We start from the raw sequence: 19,414 nt of genomic DNA on the forward strand, positions 1-19,414 counted from the left end.
TATTGTGCTTAAAGTTTATGGCTTACAGAATCAGAGTACCTAATGAATTCAGAACAAAACTAGCAGACATTTTAAATGCTTCAAAGCCCCACCTAATTATCAGAATAAGGAAGTCCCACAGATTACACTGCTACATAAAATCTCACCTTCTAATCCTCGCTGCACAGGAGTGCCACTAACACACCAGCGATTGATTCCACTCAAACGGAGTGCCATTTCAGCAGCCTAATGAAAGGACATAGAGCCAATGGTAGGAAAGGAAAAACAGAGTGGAACAGTCTGACAACATGTGGATCTTATTTTTGAGAAGTCTGAACATCTTTTCAGAATGTACCCTTAGACCTAGAAGCAGCATTGGTGCAATATATTATAAAAACATATAAAATTTTTGATCTTTTTAGAAGGTAACTGAAAGCTGATAAAAGCCATGCCCTCTTTCAAGTAATCAAGTGCAATTAAGGGTTCACAGAGAGCAAACAAATAGCAAAATAAACTGTAATTAAAAAAAAAAAAAATTGAATATTAAAGCCTGTAAGGCATTATATAAGTAGTATTTTTGTCTTCCTGTCTTGGGCATGAGGACTGGACAAACACTAATTAAAATATTCCCCTCGCAGACTGTATCCCTTGAGTTTGCAGACAGACTGCCAACTATTTTAGCTTCTAGACCCAAAGGACATATCTATGCCTCTGAACCACATCACTGAACAAGCTAGTATCTTGTTTGAAACTATCAAACACCATATACAGTGTGATGACCTAGTTCTTTAAACTGGCAGTATAGATTATGTTAAGTATTTTTTGAGCTAGATATACTTCACAATCTTCCAAAATTCCAACAGGAGAACCATATAATAGTAAGTATCTCCAACAGAAAATTCACTTCTGAAGAACAAGGGACAAGAACAAACTACATGAGTGTACTCTGAACATTAAGAGGGGGGGAGGAAAGACCACTCTATTATTTATTATAAACTCGTCTAAACATTTTCAAGTTAAATGAATGCATGACCAGGAATGTCATACCTTTGCAGTAGTGCATTCAACCATTTGTGCCTCATCGAGGCAGATCCTCCACCACTCCACCGCCACCAAGGGGCTGGGGATGGCCATGTAGCGCTTCTGGTTCCTGAAGCGGCGCCCATCCTCGCTGTTACTGTGGGGAATGTCTACGTAGTTCAGTTCGGTGCGCAGGACGTCATACGTGGTGATAACCACCTCCTGCTCTGCCAGCATGTGAGGCTGCAGAAAGCCGTGCTTCTTCACACCTTGATACACCTACAGAGATTTACAGTCAACAGCACAACAGCAAAGAAGGGAGGTAAGGGACACTTTGATCAAAATGCCAAAATAGCAGAACAGTTTAATATGTGCAAGCTTTTAGCAGTGTTGCTCATATAAACTGTTCATAAAATACGTATTAATATCACAGTATGGCGGGAAATTCATCTAAGTAACCTAATAATAAATACAATAGAGTCATGGATGCAAAATTTGTATGTATAACTTTTTATGACTTTGCAAAACATATATTTCCTCCTTTAAAGGACACGGGACTTCATTATTTTCTACAACAGTTATTTGTGGTAACAGTTGTTTGAAGACTAAGTATTCTGTAATGTTGTGTAGAACAAGTCACTTTTACATTTTCAGTCTTCTCCTCTCCTTTACTGTAGATGCAGTAAAGGAGAGGACCTTTCTCCTGAAAACTTTACTCACTAAAATTTAACGGATTATTAGGCAAAGACAGAAATATGCATCGAAATATATAAAAAACCAGAAAGAACACCGTGAGTAAAGTTTTACCTACAGAGATTTAGGAGATGAAAAGAAAATACCCTAAGTAAAAAATAATCCCTGTGCACTAACAGAAAACTTTCATATTGACATTTGTTCTATTATCAGAAATACTTTTCTTATCCCCCTCATAATGTTAAGCCAAATCCCTTTAGAAACATACAGAAGTTAAAATTAACTGCTCTTTACCCCTTGATGATCAGCACATTATTTCACTGTTAATTTCACTCTTAACCATACTTTTTCACCCAGTAACAATCTGCCTCTACATTTGTGCATATGGCAACAGTGTTTCTGTCAACTGAAAGAAACACCTGCAGATAATTTTTTTCTGTTCCGCCCCAGAGTGGGACAACAGAGCAACCCAGGTCATTGCAAATGAAACAAAAGAGAGAAAGGGAGCTTGGAAGGGGAAGAAAAAAGAAACAAAATTACTAAAAAGACCATGCTTTCTGAAACAGCCAAGAAGAAATAAACAGCTGCCAAAGTCCAAGGATTTCTTCAAGTATTTATGAATAGATTTTCTGGAGATTTATAACTTGGCCAAGTTTTGGTTGTTTTCAAAGCATCAGGAAAAGACAGTCTGCCACAAAGCAAGGCCTGTGATAAATTTTAATTTCTTGTTCTATTACATAAAACCATTAGAATTTCCCATGGGTTGTAAGCAGTTGAAGAGTAAAAAACACACATCACATGCAATACAAAAGCTGTTAACATGGGAAACTGATTCTTTGAAACATCTCCACTACTTTCATTTAACCTTAACAGAAAATAAAATACCAAATTTTCATTTTGAAGCAACACTGAACACAAGTCTCACAGCTGGCAGTTAAAAGAAAATGAAAACAATCTTGTGGAATGGAAGATGTCATGCAGTTTAAAGTACTGACATTCAGTATCTAAACTATTTTATTATTACCATGTAAATCTATTTCCAATAATTTTTATCAAAGCTGGTATTAAACTCGGACTGGACCCTAGGAAAACCTTGCAAATTTTACACATTTGTTAGTTCCTGCATTAAATCTACTTGAACTGCTCACACAAATAGTACTAGAGGCCTAGAATTCATTTATACATTGGGTAACTATGAGTAATAGCCAAAGGTACCAGATATATCCCTGAATATCAAGTTATATCAATTTGCTTCTACTTTGTTCAAAATACAAGTGACTGACAATTTTCAAAGCTCTTGATCATTGCAAAGGTTCTTGACTGCTAAAAATATGAAGGACAAAACTTGGCTGCATTGGTAATAAAAGACTCTTGAATACTGTGATAATTGTATCTTAAAAAAATCTGTATAGCCATTTTTTGTCTATGTATAATTAGGTTTATTCTAGCGACAGCGTTATTAGAAATCAATTTAAGGACAATACATGGTCTCCAAATAAGAAAAATACTAATAAGTTTGGCAGATGTTATAGAGACAATGCCGAAGTTGTAACAGTATTGTTTGCAGTAAACGCCAATGCCCAAGACTCCTTTTATAAAGCTTGAGAACCAGAAATGCAAAACTATAGTCTTTATCTACAGAAACATTTTTTATTGGGAACAAAAGGAGCAACAGTCAGAGAACTGCTGAAGTGCAAGTGTACAGTGAGACAACACTCAAAACACTCATAGGCCTTTTTAAGTTCCTTGATAGTCTGTCAAACAGCCTTCCCTCTCAGAAATCACGTGTTGTTGCGACTGGTCAAAAATTTGCTTTCAGTTGCGATACAAACTAGACTACTGATTTATCTCCCAGTGACCAACTAAAACAAGAATAAAAATGAAGAACTAATTGCAGACTGTCTTTCTGGGACACCAATGCACCACATAATGCCAAAGCATTGGTCTAGCAGCAAGAAATGTAGAGCTCTGACACAGAGGACAAAGACCTCTGAACTTCAAGTGATGCAGAACATCAGGCAGGAAGCCCTGAGCCTAGATAAAATAACACTCCAGAGAATGAAGCTATATAATCTTACCAGAACTCGAAGAGATGATGATCGTACATGCCTGTTGATCTCATCTACCCACTGGTGACAAATAGAACTCGGAGAAATGATAAGAGTTGCTCCTGTGGGAACTGGTTTCATTGCCACAAGGCAATGGGGACAGTAGAAGGGTCTGCTCTTCAGGTTCTCCTCTTTGTAGTTTACACATTCTGCATGTTGCCACAGGTAACACTTCAGGCACTGCACACGAGCCTTGTAGTCAGCCAATCCGAGCTCACCACAGATGCATTCAAAACGATATTCAGAGGTATTAAATGGAAATACAGAACTAGTATGTTGTATGCTACTGCCAGCATGTTCTAGGGAAAGTGAGGACTGGGCCTTTGGGACTTCCTGCTGGACAACAGCTGCAGTTTTAGAAACATCAACATCAGAATGACTGTTCACGTCACTGGAGACAAGGAGGCTGCCATCAAAATCAGGAGACTTTGAGACCACAGTTTCTTGCTTAACATTTTTGTCTTCTACAGAGTTCTCATGATCTGCTTCAGATTTCCTGTTATTTTTACTGGTTGCACAATAATCATGTTCTTCCATGGTGATATTCTCATGTGAAGCAGTTTTAAAGACATTTTCAGATGTTACGTCAGTGCTTCTTGATTCTTTGGTCTGAGTTTTAGCATCAATCAATTGCTTCTTCTGAGTGTTTTCTGAAGTCCTTGCTACCTACAAAGTATAATTAACGAAGAATGTCAGACTTTACATTCAGACTTGCCCAGTGACATTTAACATCTACCAGTGCTATTTAATATCTTCATTAACGATGCAGCCAATTTGCAGATGACATGAAGCTGAGCAGTCACATCTGAAGGATGGGATGCCATCCAGAGGGACAACCTGGACAAACTTCAGAAGTGGGCCTAAGGGATCATGCAGTTCAACCAACCAAGTGCAAGGTGCTGCACATAGGTTGGATGAACAGACTGAGAGCAGCCCTGCTGAGAAGGACTCGGAGTAGTGATGGGTGAGAGGCTGGACACAATCCAGCAATGTGCACTTGCAGCCCAGAAAGACAATCTTGTCCTGGGCAGTATCCAAAGCAGTGTGGGCAGCAGGGCCAGGGAGGCGATCCTGCCTATCTATTCACTCCTGTGATAGCCCACCTGGAGTGCTGCAATCCAGCTCTGGAACCCCCAACAAAAGGAGGATGTGGACCTGTCCAGAGGAGGGTCACAAAGATGATCAGAGGGTTGGAGCACCTCTCCCATGAGGAAAGGCTAAGAGAGTTGGAATTATTCAGCTTGGAGAAGAAAAGGCTTCAGACTAAATTATGGCCTTCCAGTACCTGAGGGAAGGCTACAAGAAGCTGTAAAGGGACTATTTACAAGAGCACATAGTGACAGGACAAGGGGGAATAGTTTTTAATGAAAGAGAGTAGGTTTAGATAAGATGCTAGGAAGAAATTCTTCACTGTGAGGTGGTGAGACACTGGAACAGGTTGCCCAGAGACAATCATGCCCCAACCCTGGAAGCGTTCAAGGCCAGGTTGGATAGGGCTTTGAGCAAATTGGTCTAGTGGAAGGTGTCCCCATGGCAGTGGGGTTTGAAATTAGATGAGTTTTAAAGTCCCTTCCAACCCAAGGAACTTTCTTGTCACCTTTTTTTTAAATGAACATATAAACACATCAGTACATAGATATTAAGGGTTTATATCAATTTCCAATTTGAGGATTTGGTTAATGTTTATCAGTGTTTAAAAAACAACTTCACAGTAAGAACAATACAACTCCCAGCAATACTATTTCAAAAGACTTATGACAAGACTTATGATGTAGTTGATATTGCAGCCCCAAATTTTATCTACTTATGATTTCTGCTTCTTTATTTATGACTGTCAAAGAAATTGCTGCAGTTTTCTTCATTTTTACCACAAAATCAGTGTCACTGAACTAGCACACAAGCTGAGAGTAGCACACAATTGGCAGAAAAAAGAGCAGCCTTTGCAACATTCATTGAAGTAGCTACAGCGGCATGTTTTACCTGCTCTTTGGTTCTTTCTCGCTTCTTCTGTTCCTTGTAATTCTTTCCCAGCTTGAAAGACCCAGCCAGACCATGTCCTTTAACTTGTTCTATCACCTGCTCTGCAATTAGCTTTTCTAGAGTTCTTTTGAGAAGCCGTCTATTTCTCTGTGTGTCGTACCTATATATGGAACTGATGTACTTAAATATTGCAATAATGGATGCTCCTTTCTTCACATTCATTTCCTTTACAGCTGTTAATATCATTACTCGTAAGCCTGTATGAAGAATCAAAACAAAACAACTTACAGCTTTAGATAAAATGAAGTTACCTCACATAATGTGTATTAAGGGAACTCTAAACATAGTGTTCATCTAAAAAATGCAGACAGGCAGCAGTTTTGACAAACTTTTACTTGATGCAGCTCTACAGATTGCTGTTTTGCAGTGATTCTAAAACAATGTTGGATAGCAATGGAAATAAATCACTCAATTTCCTTACTGGCCCATAAAAAAGACAACTTATTTCATTTATATGCATGAACTCTTTACAAAGACCACTAGTTACATGGAACTCTGTAGCACAGAGTTCTGAGTTAGTAACTTTACTTTTAACTGTGGATCACTTGTTTGTAGCATACAATCACACATGACAGCGCTCAGCAAAAGAATCATTTCATTCTGAAGAAGTCAAGAGTAGCCTTGAACTCATAGTCAGTGGCTATATGTATTATATATGTCTTATTTGGCTATAAGACAATGCTAAAAGCAAAATGTATTCTACAAGTCATCAGAAATACTTACTGGGATATTGTATTTTTTCCTTTAATTTAGGCTCCATTTCCTTTGTTTTTTTCTTTTTATTTCCCTCTAAAGGTTGAGGTGGAACAAAGAAGTTCACAAGCTTACCCTAATGCAGACAACATTAAATAGTTATTAGCTCATGTCTCTTTACAGTCACTCTGACCTTCATTAATCTCCTCACATTTGAAAGTTGGAGTGAGCTGCTACAAATGTATGTTCTGATCTCACTAATTCACTCAGATAGCTCATTTTTAATTACAGAGTGGCACATCATTAAGTTCAGTTTCTTGGCAAACAGTGTTCAGCACCCTAACTGAAACACAAAGAGCAGCTCTGAAAGCCTCTTGGGTTCTCCATTGCCTTAGCATTAAGTTGCAAGAAATCTACAGTTGATCTAGGTTCCCAACAGGGGAGGAAAATATATATTTAATATATAGCTAGAAACACAAAAGGAAGTAAGCAATACAGAGGAAGAGCTCTAGTCAGCTATATAAAAAGTATGTTTCTCCTTTTAGGGATTGTCACCCACAACTTTACTCTATTATTAGAGTAATATATTACCTAATATGTCTGTCCCAACCACTTACATCATGAAACAGTTTCAGTAACTCCAGCCCTCCAAAATCTTTGGTCTCTAGCTATTGTTGTCAGTCAGTGCCCAGGCACTTTAGTGCTTACACTCCTCTCTTTGCACTACTTGGTGTTGACCCTCTTATATATTTAATCATCTTGTTCCCTCTAAGAATTAAGTCCCTTTAACCAATAAAATTACGAGCAGGCAGATGACTATGATAAATGTACAAGGCAACTGGCTTCCATGATTTCCAAGAGATGGAGTACCAACATATTAAACTAAATTATGTGTTTATACACTCCTGAAGCCTGTCCAAACTATATTAATAGCACAGTTGCCTGATAAAACCATTGAACAATGGCAAAGGATCAACAGTTTCTCCTGCAAACTACTACACCATTTATGCTGCCAAGTATTGTGTCCTACTAAGTAACAGAACTTTAAGTATGGACTTTTATGAACCAGAGAGCAATAAACTCAAGAGAAGTGCACTTGCATTCATTCTGAAAAGCATTTTCTTCATACTAACTCTCAACCTCGTTTCCTTACCTCAGGTAATGTCAGATCATCTTGTTTAATGTCTGGTCCGGTATGATTCAGAATAAGAGCCAACACCTCTACTGTTTTTCCAAGACCCATCTCATCTGCCAAAATACCTCCAGGCCACTGGGGTCCAGCAGTTGGATACTCACGGATAATACTAAAATTCAAGTACATTCCCAGTGAAAGTCAGTAACTACAGAATGCTGTGACAGAGAAGTGTGAGTTCAGGGACACACAGCATATCTTAAGCAAGGCAAAGTTTGTAAGGTGAGCCATTATCATTTATTAATCAAATTGAGATTAGCAAAAACTAGCAAGCTTTTTGGGTGTATGAACCTGACCAAGACAAATACATATGCCAGAATTTTTAGATTTTTTTTTTTACCTCCTAATAGGCCTTGCCCTACTAACCTTAGCATATGATAGCATTATTCTCAAAATATCTGAAATATTTTTATATTTACATGTGAAGAAGATCTGAAAGTTACATAGGGAAAAATAAAAAGCAAACTAGAAATCAAAAGGTTCTATTCTGACCAAGTTAATTAGAAAAAAGAAACAGATTTAGTAATGCAATACCTAGCATTAATAAAAAGCATTATACTCTGCCTTCCTTTGGGCTTTAAAAACATTGGATCAGAAGATCAAAACCTCCAATTCAGTAAGTTAAATAAGTGTTAATATTAAACCGCTATATTATTGACTTTTTTTTTAAAGAAAAGCTTTAATAATTACATCTTCAATTTGAGATCTACATTTTTATCTGTGCATTACATACTCCAGTTTGTGCTTTATTTCAAATTAAAGATATCACTGTTCTAATTCTTTAGTTTCTAATTGAAAAACAAGTTATGGAATATCTTATATCCTGCAGGACAAAGCTACCAATATGGTTTTCACAAAGCACAACCCCGAGGTGTCCTCAGAAAGAGTAACTATAAAAACATACCAGCCGGTAAATGGATTATAGTAGATTTTTACTCCATCCAGAGTGATCACCTCCCGCCATAAGAAATGCAGCGCGTTTTCTATGGAGAAAGTGTTCACGTTACAATGATGAAGCTTCTCTATTAACAGCCCACTCCTTAGAATTATTCAGCCTTTTTGTGACATTAAGAGACAAAAAACTGAAGTCCACCTCCACAGAGCTTCATGACCAACACATCAACTGCTGTTTAGCAAGACCTAGCTTATAATTTAGTGTACTACCCAAACAACAGCTTTTATGAAAATATTAATGAAATAATTCAAAAAAATCTAATCAAACAGCAGGGAAACATTACTGCTGACAATAAAATTACACTTTCCTCAATTATGCAAGTTTTTCAGCTCCATATACTTGCCACTATTTGGAGTACTTGCGTGGTTCTCTCGGTGAAGCATCCAGTTCACAGCCTCACTTTGGTATGGCCTCAGAATGGGAATTAATGCAGGATGCTGCACATCTTTTCTCAGTAACTGGATATCCTGCTGGTGGGTGTGCCTTACGAAGTCATAAAGCTCTTCAATATTTTGTCGCTCTAGTTCCATGTCAGATTCTTCCTCATCTTCCTCCAGCTCATCTGCATACACCAAATAATTCAAGACATGCATTATCAATCGAGACATTTCAGTAAATTCTGCAGCAACATATTTAATTTACACTTATGAAAACAAGCAAAGCAAAGTGTCATTTAAACATATGCTATGACTGCATCTGAGTCAGCTAGCAGCAGTAGCAAACAATGAGCAGTTTAATAACTGAAATAAAGAAAAACATTGCAACCATAACAGTAATAATAGTAATAGCAATGAAAAGAAAAAAAGAGAGATTAAAAGAACTCAAGAAACAAGTGATGTACAATACAATTGCTCATCTCTCACTGATCAATTCCCAGCCCATCCCCAAGTGGCAACTGGTGGCTTTTAGCCAACTCCCACCAGTTTATAAACTGAGGATGCTATTCTTTGGCGTGAAATATCCCTTTGCCTGTCCTGGCCATGCTCTCCCCCTTCTTGTGCACCTGCAGAGCAAGGATTGAAAAGTCCTTGACTTGGGGCAAGCACCACTCAGCAAGAAGCAACAAATCACTGCATTACAAATATTACTCTCACGGTGAACCCAAACACATGGCACTGATCAGCTACTAACAAGAAAACTAACTCTATCCCAGCTGGAACCAGGACACCTAAAAGCTAATAGGCTATGGTGATCACAGATGTATACATACATGATCAGCAAAGCTATTTCTTTAGAATTGAAGTACAGAATGACTAGAACTTTATGAAATTTATTTCATAAAGACCTTCCAATAAAAAATTCCAATTGCCACAGAATCACAAGTGTCTCATGCTTCTGATTTAAATATTAACAAATGACCTTATAGAAAGGAGAAAAGTAAACCTTCATTTAGTCATCTGGTTAGGAAATGGTAGCAGCAGGACAACATGTAATTCTCACCACTTGCATCACTGCAAAAATTCAGACAAGGCATACTTTCAAAATTAAAAACCCACCTCAAGAGAAGTAAGCACCTTTTGGGACAGAAGGTCTTCCCTTCTCTTCTACCCTCTAGGAAAGAAGGCCTTGTGCTTATGTATTTTTCGGATAATTTGGATATATGGGCATACACAGAATTTAAACAACGTAGAACAAAAATTCATTTAAAAATTCAAAGGCTGGCATTCTAGAAAACAGATATGAGAGAATGAAAGACTTGGAGGGCAAGTTTTAATGGTGTTTTAGGCCTAAAATTAAAACATCAGTATCAAAAAAATACAGACCAGTTCTAACCCTAGCTAGCATTGGAGATAAATTCACCCTGCAGAATTTTCTATTAAAAAATACCCCCAAAAAACCCCAAAAAACACACCAAAATTGGAAGCAGGTCAAGGCTATAATTTTCAGTATAAAGTGACCTTAAAGTATATTGAACATTCTAATGAAACAGCTAAAATGGCTAGCACACTTAAATCAAATTTAATTCTGATGCCTTGGGATAACAAGGAAGACATGTACCTGGCAAAAACCAGAAAGCTTAATCTTAAAATAAGGTTCAGAAGCTGGTATTAGGACTCTCATGAAAAGCAAAAGCTTTCTTTCACTCAAATGGGTGCTGAAGGTGAAGAATGATTTCCAAAACAAAAGAAAGAAATTAAACGCCTATATATGGCAGCCATCAGTGCCTGCCCCTAATCCTTTTAAATCAAAGGAACAATCCCAGTGCTTCACAAGGGAAATGAGAATACTGAAAGACATTAAGTTTCTACATATTCATGAAAACTATATATATGACTTGTAATGTAAAAAAGGCAATCAGAGTGCACATGTGGGGTTGTTAATGATCCAGCCAAGTACAAAGCACCAAGGAAGCACTTAGCTTTATATATTAAAGAAACCATTCAAAGGGATCCTCTAACACATACCCCTCACTTTAGGGAAAGAACAGAAAATTAGAGTGTTTGCAAAGTGTAACTTTGATCCATGAATTTTATATATAATGACACCTATCATTATACTTGCTAAAATAACAGTCTTCAAATCATACAGTTTAAGCATAATAAATTGACTTCTACATAAACAAAGTCTATCCAGAATTTTACAGGAGACCAAAGACTACAATATAATTTAAAGCAATTTTTTTAATACAATTGGATTTTTTTTTGCACATAACTTCCCTGTTTTGTTCATTCAGAGATTTTTTTTTCATGATTAAATGGTTCTACGTACCACAGGGACTTTGAAAAGGATGCTAGGGAAGTTTATCCCTCTCTCAGTTACTTATTTAACAGTGAATATTTAATTATGTTTTCAACCATTTCAAAATGTAATTCAGTTACAGAGGTTGCATCTTAATCTTTTTTACTTTTGAGAAACAGATGACATTGTACTATATAAAAATTCAGTTCTCTGATGCTTTTCAAGTACTCTGTTTAATTCCTTCAATGACTGAACTACAGTTCTGCTACTGCACCTGCAGCAGGGTCTTTCCTTTTCCAGACTGCAGTATAACAACATCAGCATTAATGGAAACAGCCTAGATTAATGGAAAACATGTTGCCTCACATATGGTGGTAAATAAACAAATACCAAAAACATATTTGTACAAAGAATTTATTATTCTTAAAACAACTGAAGGTAAATGGCATATGATAAAAAGGTAAGATAGCAGAGAACATCTGGCTGAACAGGCAGATTTGGCTGAGACTCAGGGAAAACAGAGTTTATGACCTTTTGAAGAAAGGGCTGGCAGTTCTGGAGGACTACAAGGATGCTGCGAGGTTACTGAATTCAATTTTTGGTCCCTCACTCTGAGAAAGAGAGGGAAGTGCTGGAGCATATCCAGAGCTGAGCAATGAAGCTGGAAATGGACATGGAACACAACTCTTAATGAGGAGCACCTAAAGGTATTGGGGATGTTTGGTGAAAAAGTAGACGAAGAGGAACCTTAGTCCTCTCTACAACTTCCAGAAAGGTCTTAGTGAGGTGGGGGGTCAGTCTCTTCTCCCAAGTAACTGAACAAGAAGAAATGGCCTCAAGTTGCAACAGGGGAAGGTTAGATTGGGTAACAGGGAAAAATTGCTTCCCATAAATGGTTGTCATAGAAGCATAAGAACAGGCTGCCCAGGAAAGTGTTTGAGTCACCAGCACTGGAAATATTTAAAAGACATGTAAATGTGGCACTTAAGGACATGTCTGAGTGATTGACTTGGCAGTGCTGGGTTAAAACTTAAATGATTCAATGATTCCATATTAAATATTTTATCACTTTTTTTCAGTAGATTAATGCATCTATGCTATGATTGCCATAACACAGACGAACTTCCTGACAAAGTCTCAAAACCATCTAGAAGGATATTAACAGAATTAACTCAGTACAGTGAGGGAAAATATATTAAAATTTAATGCAGCAGTAGAGAGGTTATATCCCTTATTTGTGTAAATCCTTGTGCGGAACCCCAACAGCATGAGAATTTGCTCATCCGTGGAGGGAACAAGAAGCTTCATCTTAGAATGTTATTGTATAGATTTCACTCTAGAGGGACATTGATAAGTGTTAAAATATATACTTATGTGTAATTTTACAAAACCTAAACTAATTCTGTTTAAAAACGTGTGGAATTTAAACAGAGACTAGGTCGTTAGAAATGTTTAAGAGGAGTGCATTCATCAGCACAGAATCAAGGCTATGTGATTTTATGCTACATCAGTAAATTTATGCTCAAAAACTGTTAAGAAATGAAACTAGTTTCACAGTGCATAATCACTTGGGTTCTTCCCTCACAAATGTTTTTCATTTCTGTGATATGCTTTTTCTGAATTCAGAGCAGAGCATAATGCACACTATGGACTTATACAGTGGTAAAGTGATCATGTTTTGTTCTCTAACACTTTCAGGATAATTCTTTACTTTTGATTTGGTTTCATTAACACTGAACATTAAGTTGATGCACTTACTGAGCTATATACCTACCTACTGAACCCACTTGTAACAGTTAGCAAAGAGGCCATCATTTTTTTCTTCTGCAGTGTTTTCTATTCATCTACTGAATTTCTATTGAAACTCCATTGCCTAGTCTGCTTGCAAGCTTTTAGTTGTTCTTCATCTCTGTTATGCTGAATAATACATTTAAACATTGTTGATACTATTTCACCAATCATTCTTTTTCTCAAAGCATTAGTAATGCATTAAGCTGCACATGCCTTTGTAGGACTTGACTGGTGATTTACAATCATTTATTTCTGTTCTCTGTGTCAGCTATTTTACTTCGTCATTTACATGGCATTCATTGGCGTGAAATCAAGACTCTATTATTATTTTACAGCACATAAAAATGTACATGCTGAAAAAAAATGTTCAGAATCTTTTACCAGCTGGCAACATAGCTCCTTTACAAACCTGAGCTGCCTGCATGGCTTCTGGAAAGTAAAGACATGACAACCAAAGTGCTCAGATCCACGTTCTCGCCCCAGTGACTTTGAGGGGCATGTCTTCCTTCCCATTCAGAAAGTGCCTCTTCACCTGTAAGCTACACTGAACCACACAGACCATATAAACACATCCTTTAGTGTACTGAAGACAAATGCCCCAGTTTCCAGCAGAAAATTACTTTGGATCTTATAAGTCACCAGTCATCTTCCTCACAATCTCTTTCCCCAACTTTTCCACAGTGAGAAGATATGCAGAGAAGAAAACTCTGCTTTCTGCTATAGCATTACTTTTATTTCAGTACTCTATCATATGCCTTAGACATCTCAAGTCTATGAATTCTCTGGCAACTATTCTGCTTCTAATGCATTTATGATAATGTATTTCTCCTAACGGATTTAAAACCACTACTATTCATTTCTAGACCTTCAACTATTTATTCTTCAGACCTTTTCTTGGATCTGATTTATTGTGCTTTGAAACCTAAACTGGCATATTTCTGTCAGTCAGACTTTAGCCTGTAGAAGGATGATTTCTTATGCAGTATCTTCTCTACTTACTGAGCTGTTCTGGCCCATGCCTTGGTATATCTTAAGTATTTCCTCACAGTTGCACTTTTAGCTTCTCTTTAGAAAAGTTGACTGATTTTTTATACAACTCTGCCTTTTCTAATTAAATGCAGTCATATTTAGGGTGGGTGCTAGGCTTCTGTCACCTGCATACTCTGTATACACACTCTGTATATTACAGTCACTGAAACAGTCCTCAGCCAAAATTTTGAATCAACTCTACACTCAGGAACAAGACAAAGGTTGATTGGGTTGTTTGTTTGGTTTTTCCACAAGTTTCCTAAGACATCACGACACAAAGCCATTATCCTTCATCCTATAAATCTGTATTACTAGTAAGTGTAATCTGGCAAACCTATCTTTAATTCTAAAATGACAGCAAGGCCCATGTTTCTCAATCTGCAATGGTATATTCTCAAAACTGCTATAAAGCGTTTTGTAGTATTTTACATTGTAACTGCTTTACAATATAAACCCAAAGGAATCTATTGCTGCAGATGTGTGTGAGGCCCTAACCTGGGAACAAGTTTTCCAGATTTAATTCCTGATTCTTTTACACTCTTCCTGTATAATTTGGACAAGATACTGTAGATCTGCTCTAACAACCCCCATGAACTGGTGAAAACTGTATTAACTCCCAAACAAAGTAAGGACTCAAAACATCTTTGTGCTTCAGTACCTGTAGAGAAGAATTATCACCTCTAATTTCAGCATAAATGAATTAGCATATGACTAAAGGCCAGATAATAGTATTGAGTGAATCACCTAATAACACTGCCTGGAAAATAAGAGTTGCTCTAGGTGGCAGGAATAACTACTATTTTCCTTTACATTTACAACTACTACACAAGACAAAACTGCTTCTGTTCACCAATAATCAACTTTATTGCATTACCTGGAATTAAAAAACTGTAGAACTTTTCCATGAGCTTTTGAATCATCTGATTAGCTTTTTTGGGTCTTCCACCTCCATCACTGAGAAATTCCGGTTTACTCAGCCCAGCTTCAAGGAGGTAAATTCCAACCTGTGAAAAGATTATACAGTTAACAATTTAATTAACTGTTAAATTGACAAGAATATTATAAAAGAATAGCATAAAAATAATAATAGTGGTTTGAAAATTAGCAAGTCCAGACAGATATAATAAATCTACTGAAAACACCATGTAGAAGAAATACATCTAAAAGCTTCTCTGATTCCTGCAGGTAATACATTGCTAATGGTGAAAAAATAAAAATGTATTTCTAGGGAAAAACACACTGAAAACATTACAAAAGCATATAGAAACGATACATTTTCACCACACTATAAATACATAGTAGCTGCCAGACTGTTTTTCAATGTTTTTATTTTAAAATAAAAAAACAAAAATCACCAAACCAAACAAAACTTTCAAAATGGAAAGCAAGTATAATGGATGTATACCTTTAAAGCCTGAGTCTCTCCAGGTCTTTGATAAAGTCCAATTATCTTTTTCTTTTGCAACCATCTCAAGCCTTCCAATATTTCACCACTTAAAGTTGCTTCCACCAGAATACGTTGTTCATAAGCGCCCAGGTATTCTTTTGTTTCATTACTGTACTCTTCTTCACTTCTTTCATGAACACAGACCTGCAGCTCATCATCAGAGTCTCCTTTCATTAAAGTAAAGCTCCTGTCACGGAATTCGTCAGTTTGAATTTGCTCAGAAAGCAGACGAAGAGCAAATTCTCCCAACAAAGCCTTCCAGGACCTATCTGCACGGTATGGCAGGACTATAATATTTAGCTGTACAGACACAGGAGTCAAGATGGAGTAAGAGTCTTCTTCATCGTTAACTGTCAAAAACTTAACAGATTTTGAGCCACTGCCTTCTTTCTGTACAAGATCTTCATCAGTGCTATCATCGTTTATAACAACGAAGGATGCAGAAGTGCTTGGAACTGGAATATGGTCCTCATTAGTTACTTCATCATCTAATGCCACCATCTCATTTCTCCGGTCTTCATGCATATTCCAGCAGAGCTTTTTCTTCTTCTCCTCATCCACTTTGGATGGAGGTGCACGTTTCCGACGACTACTCATTTTGCCGGTTTCTCAACGCTACTTTCAGTATCTGCAAGGTGATGCAAATCAGTCAACAACAGACATTACAAAATCAAATGCTCACACTAGAATTTCATTGTGCAAAACCCTGGAACACAAATACATGCACTATGCGCTCCAACTGTTCAGAAGTATTAGCTTTGGAGGGCCTCTCCTATTCCTGTGCCATTACACAAAGCTGGACATGAAGCATTGTCTCGTACTAGATCTTACAATTTTGCCAGACAGGTATAGATGAAGATCAACAAGAGTGCTTCATTTCAAAGCTGTTACTGAGAGAATCCTGTGGGACAGATATAAACCAAGAAGTAGTGGAATCCTTCAAAGATGGGGGTGGAGGGAGACAGCAAAAAATTCCAAAACAAACCTCCGCAAACAAAAATGAAGGAAATACAGGAGATTAGGGGGCGGGTGTGGGGTAAATACACATAGAATTCCTCTTCCCTTTCAAAGCCTACACAGAGCTGAAACTTAAAGCAAACTTGATGCAGGGCTAGTCTGAAGCTGCCACTACATAAAACATGGTTTAGGGCCCAAGCTATCATCTTCTGTCCTTCGAAGGACAATGACCTTGCTACTAGTATGGAACAATTTTCCCAGGAAACTCTGCATCCTGGGCCCTGGATATACAAACTGCTTGCAGAAGTTATTGTGCATTTCAGGCAGACCAGTCAGCAAACTAAATGCAAAATCTTACTGATACTGACTAACTACAAACCTAAGTGAAGATGGACATCCAACTCCTTAACTGAACCTGGGCACAGAAGAGATATTGCTGATAAATGAAATACAAGAAAATAAAGTACAACTGCTAAATGGTATACATGAAGAAGCAAATTATAGAATATTAGACCCATCTGGGAAACTAATAACTACATAGCCAAAACCATATGCTCATAATTAAATACTCAAGCAAGTAGGAACTTTTCTTCAAGAAAAGATTTTTTACAAGAAGCCTGAACACAGCAATAGATCTGTGACCTCTTATCACACTTTGTCGGTATAGATATTTGTGTCAACTCAGCTTGTGTATACAACTTTTAAAGGAATGTAGGAGCATAAGATAAAAATATTCCAAGCTACTAAATCCAGTACACCATATCCTAATGTTAAAGGGGCTTATGCTGAAACACAACAGAATTCCTGTAACTGAATAATTTTAGAAGGGTCTTGGAAAAAAACCCAAAAAATAGTAACAAACAAACACTAATTGATAATTCATGAAGCCCGAAGGAAATATTGTGGAATATACATATCTTGCTGTGTTTGAAATTCAAACACAGAATCACAGAAGCAATTAGGTTGGAGAAGACCTCTGAGATCATCGAATCCAACCTGTGACTGAACACCACCATGACAACTAGACCACGGCACTCAGTGCCACATCCAATCTCGCCTTAAAAGCCTTCCAGGATGGTTATGCTACCACCTCCCTGGGTAGCCCATCCCGAAGTCTAATCGCCCTTCCTGTGAAGAAAATCTTCCAAAGGTTCAATCTAAACATTCCCTGGTAAAGCTTAGGGCCATTTCTTCTCATCCCGTCACAGATGTTCGGGAGGAGAGGCCGACCCCACCTGGCTACAGCCTCCTTTCAGGGAGATGTAGAGAGCAATGGTCTCCCACAATTGCAGAACAAACTTAAGGGAAGGAAGAGCGAATTTTTCAAAACAACGCTCATGCACACGGAGCGATGCTGACAGCACTGGAAGCGAATCCCGATGGTGATAACACACTGCACCCAACCCACAGGCACAAGAGTCCCTGCGGCATCCCGGCCTGCACGTGCGCGCCCGCTTGGGCACGGCACTCCAAGGGGCAAGCGGGAGGAACCCGCTCTCTGTGAGCGGGCTCTGCCCGCAGCTCCAGCGGCCAGAGACGCCCGTGCCCAGCGGGGGAAGCAGCAGCCGCACACGGGGCAGGGGAAGCGGCCGGGGCTGTCTGCAGGGGCGGCACCGCGGCTCCACAGCCGCTCCGAGCGCTCGCCGCCCCCAGGGCCAGGGCCGGGGCCTCCTGCACCGCGCTCCGCCGCACGGACGAGACAGCTCTCGTTGTCTCGAGCGAGGAAAGTGACTGGAAACTCGGGAAGGCGAGCCCAGCAGCGGGATGCGATACCCTCGGCAGCCGGCACTGTACCACCGCGACACCTGCCACCGGCGGGCTCTGCGCGGCTGCGGTGACCCACCGCCGCCCCCCGGTCACGGCGCAGTCGGCCCGCGGCATTCACCGCTGCCCGCGGCCACTCGCATAGGCCTCGGGCAGCCCGGCCCCGCCGCCGCCGCCCGCGGCACGGCCGCCGCGCCGCGCAGGACCGGCGAAGCGGGAGGAGCGGCCGCTCACGGCCGTAGCGGAGGGCAGGGTCGGCCCCGGGAGCGCAGGGTGAGGGGAGCGGGGCCGGAGCCGCGGACGTACCGGAGCGGTGACGCTGCTGCCCCGGCGGCCGCGGCTCCTCCCGGCTCGGGCGGGGCCCCCCCGCGCGCCCGCGGCGGGGGGGCGGGTCCGGGGGCGCGAGACCGCGCCGCCCCTGGCAGTGCTGGATGAAGCCCTCGGGCAGGGGGGTGGAGTGGGAGGCGGGAACGGGGGCGCGCGCGCACCCGCGCTGGCCCGAGCGGCAGCCAATGGACTCCGGGAACCGTGGAGTTTGCCCCGCCCCTCCCTGACGTCAGCGGAACAAAGCAACGGGAAGGCCGGGGAGCGGCGCAGGCGCAGTTGAGTGCGTTGAGGGCAAGGAGGTAGGGTTAAAGCCGCGGTGCCCTCAGTGGGGCGCGGCTGAGGGCGGAGCGAGCGCGGGTGTGTGACGTCATGTGTGTGGGCATGTCCGCGCGGCACGCGGGCAGGGTGGCGCTGAGGGGTGGGAGCGTGGTGGGATTCAGGCAGTGCACGGGAAGTTCCAACTGAACCTCGGGAAGAGTTTCACTGTGCAGGTGGCAATCTGTGCCCTGGAACAGATTGTCCGGAGAGGCTGAAGAGTTTCCCTCGCTGGAGATACTCAAGAACCATCAGGTCGCGATCCCGTGCCGCGTGCTCTGGGATGGTCCCCCCTGAGCAGGGAGGCTGGACCAGATGGCTCCCTGTGGTCCCTTCCATCGTGACCCATTCTGTGATTTTGTGCGCGAAACGCTTGGCAGAAGAGAGAGGACTTCAGGAGTCTGACAAGAGCGATTGCAAGAGCG

General features: G+C 40.1%; 1 protein-coding gene across 5 annotated transcripts in view; it reads right to left on the reverse strand.

The window, feature by feature from the left end:
- SHPRH (SNF2 histone linker PHD RING helicase) overlaps positions 1-18,790 on the reverse strand; it is a 52,380-nt gene extending 33,590 nt beyond the window's left edge. For 3 of the 5 annotated variants that reach the window (XR_009277194.1, XR_009277195.1, XM_058835076.1), the window contains exons 1-11: positions 18,654-18,790; positions 15,585-16,254; positions 15,054-15,183; positions 9,024-9,242; positions 8,630-8,708; positions 7,687-7,837; positions 6,564-6,669; positions 5,781-6,037; positions 3,771-4,466; positions 1,027-1,278; positions 147-225 (exon numbers count right to left, since the gene is read on the reverse strand). Coding sequence is in view for 3 of the 5 variants with exons in the window: in XM_058835076.1 (XP_058691059.1) it covers positions 147-225; positions 1,027-1,278; positions 3,771-4,466; positions 5,781-6,037; positions 6,564-6,669; positions 7,687-7,837; positions 8,630-8,708; positions 9,024-9,242; positions 15,054-15,183; positions 15,585-16,223 (2,608 nt within the window). In the remaining 2 variants the exon portion in view is untranslated. Of the gene's footprint in view, positions 1-146; positions 226-1,026; positions 1,279-3,770; positions 4,467-5,780; positions 6,038-6,563; positions 6,670-7,686; positions 7,838-8,629; positions 8,709-9,023; positions 9,243-10,176; positions 10,347-10,678; positions 10,755-15,053; positions 15,184-15,584; positions 16,255-18,653 lie in introns of those variants that run through there. The other 2 variants (XM_058835077.1, XM_058835078.1) reach the window with 2 other exon arrangements.
- Positions 18,791-19,414: the final 624 nt, after the last annotated feature.

This window comes from Poecile atricapillus, chromosome 3 (genome assembly GCF_030490865.1).
Source record: "Poecile atricapillus isolate bPoeAtr1 chromosome 3, bPoeAtr1.hap1, whole genome shotgun sequence".
NCBI classification, from domain to species: Eukaryota; Metazoa; Chordata; class Aves; order Passeriformes; family Paridae; genus Poecile; species Poecile atricapillus.